The sequence below is a fragment of the Osmia lignaria genome, chromosome 14, assembly GCF_051020975.1.
Source record: "Osmia lignaria lignaria isolate PbOS001 chromosome 14, iyOsmLign1, whole genome shotgun sequence".
Taxonomy (NCBI): Eukaryota; Metazoa; Arthropoda; class Insecta; order Hymenoptera; family Megachilidae; genus Osmia; species Osmia lignaria.
The window spans coordinates 1599673-1614181 of record NC_135045.1 but is presented as its reverse complement, the minus strand read 5'-3'; the positions used below and the strand labels follow the sequence as shown (position 1 = coordinate 1614181).

The 14509-nt window shown below is 37.1% G+C and overlaps 2 protein-coding genes across 5 annotated transcripts in view; one reads left to right on the top strand and one right to left on the bottom strand.

The window, feature by feature from the left end:
* SERCA (ATPase sarcoplasmic/endoplasmic reticulum Ca2+ transporting SERCA) overlaps positions 1 to 2164 on the top strand; it is a 28339-nt gene extending 26175 nt beyond the window's left edge. The window contains exon 14 of one of the 2 annotated variants that reach the window (XM_034335329.2): positions 2009 to 2164. In XM_034335329.2, the coding sequence (XP_034191220.1) occupies positions 2009 to 2040 (32 nt within the window). In that variant the 3' untranslated portion in view covers positions 2041 to 2164. Of the gene's footprint in view, positions 1 to 1431 lie in introns of both variants that reach the window. The other variant, XM_034335330.2, reaches the window with a different exon arrangement.
* LOC117609247 (actin-binding Rho-activating protein) lies at positions 2135 to 7044 on the bottom strand. 3 transcript variants are annotated; one of them, XM_034335332.2, is made up of 4 exons: positions 6819 to 7044; positions 5667 to 5797; positions 4896 to 5145; positions 2135 to 4811 (listed from the first exon to the last, which is right to left on the bottom strand). In XM_034335332.2, the coding sequence occupies exons 1-4, from the start codon at positions 6834 to 6836 to the stop codon at positions 4704 to 4706; spliced, it is 507 nt and encodes a 168-aa protein (XP_034191223.1). In that variant the 5' UTR covers positions 6837 to 7044; the 3' UTR covers positions 2135 to 4703. The 3 variants fall into 3 exon arrangements, with proteins under 3 accessions (XP_034191223.1, XP_076548354.1, XP_034191225.1); XM_076692239.1 differs by lacking the exon at positions 6819 to 7044 and adding an exon at positions 6146 to 6350; XM_034335334.2 differs by lacking the exon at positions 6819 to 7044 and adding an exon at positions 5869 to 6014.
* Positions 7045 to 14509: the final 7465 nt, after the last annotated feature.

The following is a 14509-nucleotide window of genomic DNA, read 5'->3' as shown; positions in this document are numbered from 1 at the left end:
TCCATACACCTGTGTAATTTTCTATGCCTTTATCTCTCTGTCACCTGTTCACGTTCCTCTATTTCATTTAATCGTGATTGTACCTATCCTCTTACCGTATCAACATTTTTCAATACTCTTGGTTAACCCTTTGAGTGCAGACATTTTCGATCGTCACTTATTTTATTATTTTAATTTATAATTTTTTTGAAATTTCCGAGGTATACGCATCTGCAGCACTCAGAGGGTTAAAATTGTTACACAGACATCTGGTTGTAAACGTTTAAAGATCAAGAAAGATTTATACCCAGAGGTCTCTTTAACAATCTAACTGTTAGACCCTAAATCGTGAATGTATCAAGGAAATCATTCGCCTCATCAGTCATCAGCGTAACGAGAGATAAAAGAAATTCTATTGTTCGTTGAAAGAACGATTTTAATTAACATCGAATTCGTGTAAGTTTAACCATGAAACTGAAAACTGGACCAGCTGGAAAAGTGCAAACGACCACCACCATTTCCGCCTCGTTCCATCAATCATCATGGCCATTCTATGTCCCCAGAGTTGTTGTTTGTATTTCTGCATGCATTCTCTGGATCGGCAAGGAGAATAAAAAAAAATTCAGAAATGATACCGATATCGGCCTGGAATGACCATGTCCCTTGTTCGAGGAAGTTGCCCCTGAACACCGCAACCCGAAACACATTTTTTTTGCTAACTCCTGCCTGCTGGTGTGTGATACTATTCAGTCGAGGAGCGAACCAACGTCACTGGAACGTAAGGACGCTGTGAAATGGAATCAGGTAACAGAATTTTATTTCTAATTGTTTTTCATTGAATTTCTAATAACTTTATCTGTACACTGTGAGACGAGACATGATAATGACGATGACAGTCCCCGTATTAGATTTGTAGTTTCTACTTAGAGTGAGTTTTTCTTATAGAGTGAAATTATTTAAATGAATCTTCGTTTAATGCATTGCGTAATTATTGCAAGGTGTTAGATGCATTTTTAACTTATTTCGTCATTCATTAATTTATACATTTAAAATCATTAGGAAATCATTGTTCTTCTAATTTGATAGCAAATAATGATCAAGCATTTACTTTAATATTAATTTAAGCTTTCTTAATATTTCTGAAGACACCAAAGTCAACCCATAAGCAATGCATTAATCTAAGAAAAATCTTGGAGTAACTTAAAAATATTCCGATTAGACGGTGTGATTGTTGAATTTTCGTTGATAAAATTCCCACGGAATGACAGGAATCGACAGTGAGAGAAAACACTCGACGCTACACGATACTTTTGCACATCCGGTACCACTGAACTTCCGGGCATGTACCGTTCGGTTTTCGACGTTACTTTCACCGATTGGATGTGCTCACGAGACGCGACGTTAACGAATGGCTACTTGTAATTAATCGAAATTACTTGGATATGCTTACAGTGGCACCGCCTGTGGTGATGACGAAATAAAGATCGAGAACGCGTCGGACGAAATCGACAGCAGTCCGGGACACGAGAAAAATCGTCGGAATGGCGCTTAAACGACACCCATCCGCAACAACTCGCAAGCTGATCGACAGGATCGAGCCGACAGATATCTTACGGACACTATCGACACGTACATATACACACACAGATCGGGGTGTACAAACTCATTAAAAAAAAAAGAAAAAGAAAAAAAAAACACATAAAAGATATTTTTAAAAGAAGAAAAAAAATACACGGAAGATGACAGTCCAGCTTGGGATGTTCAGGCGAGAGCGTTCTGTCGATGCAACAACCAAGTAGTTTTTTTTTTCCGGGAAATATAGTTTCAATTTAGGAGTACAGACTTTTCAAACTCGAGAATTTAGAGGGAGTCGAAGCGGCCAATCATGCAAAATAAGAAAACAAAGAAAATGAATAAAAAAAAAATTTAAAAAAAACATTTTAAAAACGTCTAATCGGAGCAGCTGTTTCCGCGAGAGCATCGTAGAGACGGGTTGAAAACTAATCGGTGTGTCTGTGTTATGTTGCAGTAAGCGAAACGGTCGTCGACAAGTGGGTCTAGGCTTGTCACGCGATGTGCCACCGGCAACAATTTCTCTGCCAAGCACAAACAATGAACGAAAGAAAAAAAGAAAGAATGTCAGGAAAATAGTGTGAAAAATGAAAAAAAAAAAAAAAAAGAAAAAGATAAATGAAACAGAAGCTCAGCCAAGCAAAAAGACAGAGACGGACAGAGGCGGGACTTGACTCGCGCGATTGCTGCGAAATAACGGCCCTGCTGCGATATCATTTAGCGAACCAAAAAAAAAAATTCAAAACAAATTATAATAAAAGAAAATACTCGATAACTCATTGATCGACACGTCGATGAGATGCTCATGGGTGACCATAGGTCACTCTTTTCCCTGGCTAGCTAACGCACCCCCCACTCGCTGCACACCGCTCGCCGACGATGCTTCTCGTTCACGAATCACACCACCTTCGTCTAAGTATTCCGTTGTCGGTGATACGAAGAAAAAGAGTGTGTACAATTTTGTAGAACAGAGTGGTCCGTTAATGAAATCCTCCGTTAGAGGATAGCACCCTTAAGATCGATACGCGACGACGATCGGTAGAAGCTTTTATTTCCCATTATCTTTTTAATCAATTTATAATTACTCTTTGCTTCTAATACATTCTTCTTTTCTTTTGCCCCTGTCTGGCTCAATATTCCAAACGAAAGTTGTTCTTCAATTCGATACTTCTATTTTCTTCTTCCATTGAAACGTAACTTCTCGCTAAATACGCGTAACGCTTCCCTCGACACCTCGCGTCTTCCACGAGGAGGATCTACCCCTCAAACTTTACTCAGGATCCCTCAATCTAGCCTGTTGATTGGCTGGAGAGAAAGGAACACGGTGTCGAACGTGTTCGATGGACACTGTCGTGGAAATCAACCACTTTATCTAACTCGATCTTCTCGTACCGTCGTCGATCGCGTTTTTTTCGTTCATCCATTCAGACGGAAACTTCTTCGGGAAGATTCCAGGCCACGGAGAACACCGGACAGAAGCTCGTTAACTTATCCGATGACGACGATGCAGGACGACGAAACTGGACGGTTAAGCGGAGAGCAGCGCGGACCTCAAAGAAGAGCGTACTCCCTTTGTCGTTGGATCGAGTGGTACACTTTAGGACGATTTAAATAAACAAAGAAAAATAAAATTCATATATTATACGAACTGTATGATTGATCGGTGACGTAACTTTCAAACGGAGGCTTCCGTCGTCAAACACGATCGTTTAAACGAAGGTGATAGTCGGCGAAAAGGATCCATCCTATGATCGCGGAAGCCTCCTCGATGCTCACGAAACTTACGCCACTTGAGTAATCGATCGAAGCTCGCGAGATTTCAAATACCATTGTACATAAGAATTTTATCGTTACACGCGCGATGTTTAAAGAGATTATTGATTAATGTTAAGAGACATTAAATATATACATATATACATACATATATTTTTTTTTCTCGTAAAGAAAGCGCACAGAGATACATAAGAAGACGCGTCTTCGAGCGAGAACGATTCGACACGTGTCTGGAATTTCGAAGAACCGTTTTATTTTCTCCTCCCGATCTTATCGCTTTTCTTATCCCGATGATCCGAATGTTTCCCTTTGTCCGTCCCCCCCACCCCCGACATTGGAAAAATTATTCTTCGAGCAACAATGAGAGATCCGGCAGAAACTGGATGTTAATTAATTTTGTTTGTAAAAGTGAAACGAAACGTTTGATTTATTCGTTGGAAATTTGTGTAACTTTCCTTTCTTTTTTGATAACTTTGCAATCAATGGAAACGATTAAACGCTTGTATCAAATGTGAGGATTATTTAAATGTTTGTAGAAAGCAAGTGTTGTTTGAATCTTTTGTCCGATTACTTAGAATGGTATCAAATCTAGGATCTATTTTTATAAAATGAACAAGTCTGTTTTAATCCTCGTAACAATAAATACAGCAGGAAACACGAGTTCTGTATTGTGGATATTACTTTTGACATTAAAGGTTCTATATTAATGGATTGTAATAATGTGAAAGTGAATAGTCGTTGTAAAATAGGTATTAAATGAACAATTTCACCGTTGAACCTTATCCAATTATCCCATATAATTTGTATTAATATCAATTTATCACTGAGAATTACTTTTCTGTTCAGATCAGATGATACAATTTTGAACACTTACCTGAATTCTTAAAAGAAATATTTTTGACGCCCCGTAAAAAATTATCCAAGGCATTTCAATGATCTCAGATCATTCTCGCTCGAATCGTCCGCGTTGAAATACGCGTCTGATAATTTTCTTCTGAAAATGGCGAGAGACCTGATTATTTTTAATGTAAGTACACGAACAGCTCTGTACGAATAAAGGTTTGAAAGTAAAAGAAGCTCCTGTTCTCCATTGATTTCAATGCCCAACGCAGCGATCGAAATAATCAGGAATAATTAACACAGAGATTTTATAAAAATCTTTTTATTTCTATCCTATGAAGTATCACATTGTACAAGTTCGTTTCTTAACAAGAATCTACATCATTCACTCGTCAATCTCGCGCTTCATATTTACATCCTCGGTTTCCAATCAAAATTACATTCTATATTATACAATGGTCATTGGCGGAACTACGACTCCGGAAGCGATTCAACGAGTCGTTTGTCGAAGGGCGGATGGATCGAAGTTAAAGCGATTGTTAACTCAATGGCGTTTCTTTTGCGATCTCCTGTAGTCGCTGGTTATAAAGCTCGCGGATTTCTTTCAGAGGTTTCAGCAGGTATATCGGTACGTCGTCGTCTCGCCTCTGAAGCAAACGAAGAATAATAATCAATTCGAAAATATATTGAAAAAAGAGATTGTTAAATTAATTGAAAGAAAGATCGAATACCTGGAACAGAACTTCCCCCTCGAAGTCAACCAACTTCTGTTTCCTGGCTCTCAGTAGAAGACCCACGCATTTGTCGCTGATGTGAGTATAAATATTGAAGAGATCACCGAACGTGATCGCGATGATCTCTGGATCATCCCGGCAGGGTGTACCTTCTTGATAAATGATCTCGCAAAGTTCAAGCACCTCTTTGAGAATGTGGGCTGCTGCTTTGCGGCCACGCATAGCCGTCAGAGAACCAGCTTCCGGTCTGAAATGCATCAGGAAAAATGTCTATTAATTTATCTACTTAACCCATTAACTGCCAAATTTTTTTTTCGAGATTTTTGGCCGGATAAGTTATACAGGTGGGCAAAATTTTAAAGGGTGATTCTAGGGATCGAAATAAGACGAAAATAAAGAATAACGAAATAGCGTTTGCGGCTTTGTTTTCCAGTAATTAATGTTTAAAAACTGTACCGACCCCTGCTGACCTGACGTTCAGGCGTCGGTGCTGGGCGGATTGCAGGTTTCAGGCGCTTTTTACTCGAAATTTTAAACGTTAATAACTGGAAAACAAAGCCGTAAATGCTATTTCGTTATTCTTGATTTTCGTCTTATTTCGATCCCTAGAATCACCCCTTAAAATATTGCCCACCTGTTGGACATAAAATTCCAAAATCCCCAAAAGGGGATCGTGGCAGCTAATGGGTTAATATTTGAATAATGATTCTTCTTATTTGGGATATTTATTTTGATGGGTAATGCTTTAAGAAGAATTGTACGACTCACCTGCCATATTCGTCCTTGGAAAATTTTCGTTTCTCGAGGTTCAATCCAGAGGTGAATGGATTCTTGCTCTGTTTCTCCTGGTGTTTGTTCGCGTTTTGTTCGAACATCGCCACTTTGTCGCTGAGTGATTCCTGAAACCGAACGAGTGTTTCCAAATTTAATTACTCTCAATTTTTCGTCGTCAGAAGCAATGTAATCTAACCGAATGACGAAGAAATGACAGTAGTCGTACGAAACGAATGAAAATAGAACGTTGACGAGAGAAGCTTTATGTAAGGAGCACTCGATAGTCAGACGAGGACTGACTTTGTTAGAACAACATCGAGGCTTCTAATCTTCGAATAACATGTCTGGGAAAGCATTCCTCGCACGTAATCGTGAAAGTAGCTTGCGAATGCATCGTCACAGGTTAGTTCTATAATTACTCGAGAATACTAATTCAATTTTCTTCGCGAAAGGAAAGATTCTGCGAAACTTACTTTCATTTTTATGAGAAGAATTGCGCGATTGAAAAATTGACGATTCGAGGGAACGTTTAAAGAGGGCAAGAGTGTCATGGTGAGGTTGATCAAGGTGGAATGTTGGAAGACGGCCAGTTTGGACCATTTAAAGAGCCATCGATGGCATGCTGACAAATTTTCGCGTACGTGCAACGCGGCAGCTGAATTTTATGAATCGACAAAAATGATAATATAATACTATAGTATATATGGTAGTAACTGATTATTTTGCTTCGTCAATTTGTCTATGGTTTCATTATAAAATTATAGAAAATTTAAATTGAACTTCCAAAAAAATTGAATGACATTTAAAATCTCTACTTCTTTAAATATAAAATTTAAAGAGAAGTTAAAAATTGATATAGCAACAATCAGGAGAGATAGAAAAAATTAAATATTAAAACAATTGGTGGTAGACCTATAACTATTTTTAAATTGAAAATAAATAAACATCTCGACAGAAGTTGACACTCTTTTGACAAAAACACCAGAATAATATGCCAAGATGGGAGCGTGTGGATTCAGTAGAACAAGTAGAGTTTTAATCAGACACCACGGTCAAGTTCATTGTCAAGTCTCGCACTGTTCACCGTACAAAAATATGCTTATCTAATTAACATAATTTAAAGCACCACTTTCAAAAGATACTCACAAGCATCACTGATGACATAGTTTCACCGTAAAGTAATACAAAAAGGAAGGATTAATTTAAAAAAAAGAAAAGACGAATGGTAGGGTATTAATACTGTTCGTTGAGAATTGATATCGAGAGAGAACCGATGATGTTGTTTCGAATGATCGCGGTTGTCGCGATTATCGCGGCTGTTGTTGCGCTCGTTTCGTTGACTCTCGTCTCGTGAATGCAGCGTCGCGACGCCGCGCGTCTTTTTATAAGATGCCAGCTACGTCAAATCACTCCCACCGGCGAAATTCCATCGAGAGACCAACAGAAATATTTATCGCGTTTTCGAGCCAATTCCGTGCGAATCCGAGGCCTTTCGATGCCAACACCGGAAACAATGATTCCGAGGCTACTACATCTTTCTTTTATTAATCAATGACTGACCGATTCATTCACGAACATTCGTGATGCCGTTTTCGTTGAACCCTTTGCTTTGTTTACGATCTTTGAAAACACTCGTGATTGAGAATTTTAAGAAGTCGATTCTGATCGATCAATTGTTAAGTGGAATAGTTTCTATTCAAGGAATTTGGTTTGAGTTGACATATTTTTCAATGGTAATTATTGGAAATAATAAATCTATTGCTATATGTATCATCAATTTTATATTAAGGATGAGAGTCTTCTAAAGTTCTTTCTTCTTTTTAGGGTTAATTCTAGACCCATGAATTACATTGATTCATGGAATACCGAGCTTCAAAGAAACGCGGGATATTTGCGTAAAAGTGAAAATACGCAAACGCGGCTAAATATTTTTCATTCCATGCTAATTTTAAATGTTGAGAATTCAATGAGATTCCACCAACTAATCTTTATTTTTGGAACCATCCATGGAAAGTAAATTCGAAAATGCAACTTTCTAAAATATTTCAAATATTTGGCGACAGAAATTTCGATGGTATTCGATAGAAGATCGGTAAAGTATTTGATAGAAAGATTGGAAATACGCTTCGACTGATTTATGCCGGTCTGAACGCGTTCCCCTGTCCGATCCAGCTCGTATATCGCCACTTTGTCAGTGATAAACCGACCCCCGTGTTCCGCGGTTAATTCGAGAGATCGAGACACGACGAACCTTCTTCTCGTTAGATTGCTACCGGTAACTCGTTTCGCTATTTTTTTGGCAACGCGAAGATTACCGAAGAGCCAATTTAGCCAGACGCCATTCCGGAGTAATTGGAACGCCAATAATAAATCGACGTTTCATTTTGCAGGAAACGGTTGACATACGGCTTGTGCAATACTTCTATTAAATCTTAATATAGCTTTGATCAATTTTAATTAAAACGGTTGTTATTAAAATATTTGTAAATGTGAAAAATGTTACTTTTTTAAAGAAATGGTAAGAGAGATATTTTTATGAATCTACTGTCTAAAAACAGAATATTAATCAGTCTAATGTAATTTGCTTTTCGCTGTCCTAAATTCGATTTAAAAGTCTTCACTGACCAACGCAACACAGGATGAACTATGCTGATCATCCGATATGAATCATCTTCTAAATCGCTCGAACGCGTGGACGACGTTGAGAACGGCGTGTTCAATAGTGACGCATCGGAAGGTAAATTTAGTGCAACGTCCCCGGAAGAACGTGATGGCCACGCGGGTTCGTGGCATGCGCGTTTACTATTATCAGTGACTATACTCTGTATACAGATCTAACAAGAGTAGATATGCCTTGTAAGGAATGCAATGATGTAAGAGATGCAAAGATGTATCGAATACAGGGATATAAAGAAAGCAGGAATGTAAAGGCATGTAAGAGATGCAGGGGTGCCAAACTCCGCCGACATCAGGGGCCACATCCGATGCCGGCACTCCTCGGGCCGCGTGCTACGGAGTTCCTTTACATCCCTTGTTCCGTTACATATCTGCATCCCTTATATCTCTGCGTTCTTTTCATCCCTACATTCCTTTCATCCATACATTCTTTTCATCCCTACATTCCTTACATCTCTTCATCCCTTTCATCTATACATTCTTTTCATCCCTACATTCCTTACATCTCTTCATCCCTTAAATCCCTCCATTCTTATCATCCTTACATTCTTTTCATCCCTACATTCTCTTCATCCCTGCATTCCTTTCATCCCTGCATTCCTTTCATCCCTGCATTCCTTTCATCCCTGCATTCCTTTCATCCCTGCATTCCTTTCATCCCTGCATCCCTTTCATCCCTACATTCCTTTCATCCCTACATTCCTTACATCTCTGCATCCTTATAATAAATATATTATAAAGACTGGTTCGAGTGAAGGTAAGTAAAGGTAAGTAAAGGTAAGTTAGTTCCTTTTTTCGCCGCCAGAAGGCACTGATTCGATATCGAAATTTTAGTTCAAATTTTTGCCGCTAAGGGGCGCTATTTTTTTCGAGAATTTCGCGAAAATGTCGAAAAACAGCGCCCCCTTGTGGCAAAAATTTGAACTAAAACCTCGATGTCGAATCAGCGCCATCTGGTTTCGGAAAAAGGAACTAAACCAGGCACCATTTTTGGCCCTCTGGCGGCAAAAATTTGAACTAAAACCTCGATGTCGAATCAGCGCCATCTGGTTTCGGAAAAAGGAACTAAACCAGGCACCATTTTTGGCCCTCTGGCGGCAAAAATGTGAACTAAAATCTCGATGTCGGATCAGCGCCATCTGGTTTCGGAAAAAGGAACTAAACCAGGCACCATTTTTGGCCCTCTGGCGGCAAAAATGTGAACTAAAATTTCGATGTCGAATCAGCGCCCTCTGGTGGCGAAAAAAGGAACTAAATTTGTATAAAATTTACGACCTTATTGCCGTAAAAATTTCCACTCAATTTCAGGGAGGTACTGGGATGTATGGAATGCAGGAATATAAGTGATACAAGGATGTAATGGATACAGGCATATAAGGGATGCAGGGATGTAAGGGATGTTGGGATATAAAGAAGGCAGGAATGTGAGGAATGCAGGGATGTAAGGGATGTTGGGATATAAAGAAGGCAGGAATGTAAGGAATGCAGGGATGTAAGGGATGTTGGGATATAAAGAAGACAGGAATGTGAGGAATGCAGAGATGTAAAGGATGCAGGGATGTAAGGTATACAGAGATGTAAGAGATGGAAAGATGTAAGGAATACAGGGATATAAAGAAAGCAGGAATGTAAAGGATATAGGCATGTAAGGAATAGAGAGATGTAAGGGATGCCGGGATGTCGGGATGTAAGAAGGGCAAGGATGTAAGGGATGCAGGAATGTAAGAGAGATTCAAGAATACAAAGGATACTCGACAATAAAGACATGTCCAGTCTTTTATGTCTGTAGTCACTGCTATTATAGTCGAGGACGCCCGCTGACGTAGCTGTTCATTGATGGCTAGCGTTCGGCGACGCAAAAGCAAGCTAATTCCACGTTTCCGCCCGCTGACTAACCAATGGATGCTCCTTTTACGGTTCCACAGCCTCGATTCGCTTGAAATACGCTCGAAAAGATGTTTATTTACAAAACGAGACAACCACTTGAACTGTCGTCGAATCGAGTAGCATTGAATCAATTAATTTATTTATACGATCTATTAATTCATTCAAGTTGTTCTTGAATCCGGAAGAAGTACTTACGTTATTTGGTAATCGACAGAACAAAGCGGCCACTTTGCTATGAATAATTTATTTTCGAAATAGACGTCTCACCTGTTAATAGCAAAAATATCTGTTCACGCGTCAGAAAATGTTTACACGAGTTTCGGTCGTAGAAAAATGAAACGAAAGTTCACATATGCTTCGTGACGCTTGGGCGAGGACGTGGGCGAAAGTATTTTTCCATCTCGATTCTAAATTAGATCGTTAAGAAGCGTGTTGATCCAGTCGTGTTCGATATTTACTTCATTTTTCTATATAAAGTTCATGTCTGACATATGGTAGATTTAAATCACTTGTGGAGCCCTTAACAGTCTATAAATTATATTAATATAAACACAGACATTTATTAAATGCTCTGAGATAAATAGAATAATCCAGAGGAATATCAATATCTAATATCTTTTATTCAAATGGAGATTTTATTATCTATGGCTGGTAAATTACAGAGATTTCCACTGAACTAGTGTAATAGCCATGGCTGACAAAACTCAGGCTTATCTACTTAAACTTTCAATTCCGCAAATAATATTGAATTCATAACATAGAGGGAACTTCGAAATAGAAAGGATTAATATTTATTAATTATTTCTTCTACAAACATATTCCAAAAGATCAAAGACTAATGATTGACGATCGAAAGAAACGGAGAAAATTAAACGACGACTCGAGCCAAAATTACTTCCCCGTCCCTCAGCTACCATAAGAAAGTTTCTAAAATTAATTTTAAGGAATTCGACGTGATTTTTATCGACGACCTTCGTGTAACGATGATCCTGGACATTCTTTCACCCCACCTCCGACGTCGCGTCGCAAAAATGCGATACAAGAGAACAGGAATGGCAAAGTTAATCTAACGTTACGTTGGGGAATCAGGCTTCGAGCACGTGCAGGATATAAATAATTCCATAAAGCACGGGTCCAATCTCTCGCTATATTTTTCTCTGTTCGAACAAAGCTAACAAGCGTATCTTTCAATTGTAAGAGAATGATAAAGAAAATAATAAAAGTAAGGAATAATTTTGTGTAATTAATCGGTGAGAAAGATTATTAATAATTGATTAAAAAACGACAGAGGAATTACGTTTATTCATTGTTATATTGTTATTCCTACAATTCAGAAAGGGAATGATTAATTAGACTATTAAACCGGCTTGCAATTAACTTTTTCTCAATGGATCTTCGTCAACGTCTGTATGCTCTTTCTCGTGATTTCTGTTCAATTGCGCAGCGATTTTATACTTTTTGGCAGGTGCCGTGAAATTCTAAAGTAATTAGGCGAATCCGCGTCAAGCGTATTACATAACCGTGGCGGATTTGACTCATAAAATTTGCGAGATGACACTTGGTTGGGATTTAGATTCTTCCTGGCTGCACCATCTTCTTCTGTGACCGATGAAATTCTGAGATAAATCTATAACGGTCTGTAAAATCGTGAAATTGCAAAATAATCGAACACCTTTGTTGTGACGTAGAGTCTAAAGTAATTAAAGAATTAATTGATTAAAGAAATGTAGTTGGAAAAGGAGTGTTAAAAATACATTTAAGCGTTCGTGAAATTGCGAATTCGTTTAATGACGAAACAATAGCAATAGGTGGCAATTATTACGAAACGAGGAAGTAACTTACAAAGTCTTCAAGCTCGAAATTACGAAACAATGGTTAGTCGACGACGAAAGAAAGAAAGATAGCTCGGAGAAAGATTTCAAGCATCCAATCACGATCCGATGTAACACGATTGTCTAACATAATTTGCATATTTCTATGATCCAAGTGAATTATGGATGCTTTGAAAATAAATTCGATTTATTACCGGAGGTTCTCGAATAAAATTTCTCTCGAAAATTATTAGATGAAAAATATTTGTTGGTCAATGTAGCGAGTTTCTATCAAAAGAAAAGTAGAAATTATGTGTTCTGTGGACAAGGGAAAGATCTGGCGCTTGACCAGAGTCCTGGATAAACGACCTTTCCGATGGACAACGACCCTATTTTTCGTCTCTGTTTGAAATATCTTCGCCATTTCTTTCTTTTATTAAGAATGAAACTACTTCATTCTTTCTAAATTCCATATCTTATGATTTTCTTTTTAACCGACTTCGAAAAGAAGGAGGTAATTAGTCAGAAATTATACAAGTTCCTTTTCTAGGAACTATAAGATTACTATAGTTGTACTTTCTATATACATATTTAACGATTAAATAAGTTTTATTAATAAGTGTTGACTATTGGTATAAATGAAATATAAATTATTTTACACCTTTTAGCGCACCACAAAGTCGGTTGTATCTTTTGTTAAAAATTACTTCATATAGAGAAGAATTTTAATTATTTTGATATTCGTCACGTGTTGAATTAGAAATCACGGATTGTAAAATGAAAAATGGATTGGCAATTCTGCATCGCCGAAATCTTTTCGATGGTAGAATGCCAGAAAGCGAAGAAGAGAAATTCGAAACAGTGTCAACGACACTCGAGCAACAATTTGTCCATCGAGATTCCGAGATTTCCATCGTAACATTTGAGAAAACGATTTGGCATTGGTTTCCACGTTAGTCACAAAATTCGTAATTAACAATCTGTTTTCTGACACCTGGATACTAGCCACATGTTACTCATTCGAAACGGAAGACAATTTCGTGGTTCTGCGTTTGATTATTCATATTTTTATCAAGATATAATATTTGATGTATATAATATTTTCCCTTTGTTGGCAAGAAGAATGCTTAGGTTTTTTAAATAAAAGATTACAAAATCCAGATGTTGTTTATCATTTTGCAATCTAATGCTTAGTTTTTGAAATTTATGATTTTATTTATTATTTTATTCCTTCACACGTGCCAATATGAGTCGTATTTTATTCTTTTTTGCGTATAAATTAATTATCGGAATAGCCCTGGAGGAGCCATCAGGGCGTCGGGCACCCTTTTGTTTAAAAAACAAAGAATACTTTATAGAATACTGTGTATATTCTGCAGCAGTATCTTTATTTTCCTACGAATACAGATTCTTTATATATATATGCTTTTTTTATTTTAACGATACATTCATAAATATGTGAATATAACATTTACATGCGTTTTTGTTCAAATATACATAAATAGTACTGTTCGATGCTCGACAAGGTGAACAAAGATAAATTGTCGCGTTAATGAAACGCGTTTTTAACGTTAGTAGAAAAGATAAATATTTTGTTAAAACAGTAGAATGAGACTAGGTCAATTTATATAAATCATTTCTGAAATTTTCATAAACTTCTTCATTGAAGCAAGCTAATTTACAATTTTTTTCAGAATTGCTATATTAAGTTATATCAAAGTAATTGTCGAGTATTCGAAAATTTTCTAACAATAAGAGGTCGTGAAATATTAAGCCTCTGACAGAAAGTTTCTATTTTATTTGAAAAAATTAATAGTTTATAGATGGAACCGAGGCTTCGATAAAAGTCACTGTCTCGAGCAGCAATTTTTCTATGTACCCTTTTCTCGCAAAATATTCAAATATTTAGACAATCGTCTATAGTCGTTCTAAACGTTTAATACTAGATGGAATGACCATTGATCGGGCAATATAATACATACGATACCACGTTAAAATTAATGTCTTTACGAGTAATCTCTCTCGTTGATATTAATACAACGACTTGTTTATAATTACATGATTGCTAATTGCTTAAAGCTAACAACGTTTCACCGAAAAAAGAGATGTAGTACAAAGAGGTACTACCCATTGCTACCCTCAAGTTTTATGTACAAATTCTACTGTGATTGCATCGGATTTCAAATTATTATACTACCTACATTTTAAACAGCTTCTGTTTCGTCTCAGAACTGAATGTCTCGAAAAATAAAACGCTCTTTCTTTCTCTTTCAACATTATGACACTCTTTTTCTCAATTTGCAAATGATACATTAAAATATAAAAACAAATAACAAAACCCCTTGCTTAATCATTTTTAAAAATTAAAATAATTGTACATAATTCTCCTCTAGCAATTGTCTGTAAATTTATATTAAAATTCGATTGAAATATAAAATAGTATTTTAGAAATGAAACAAGGGG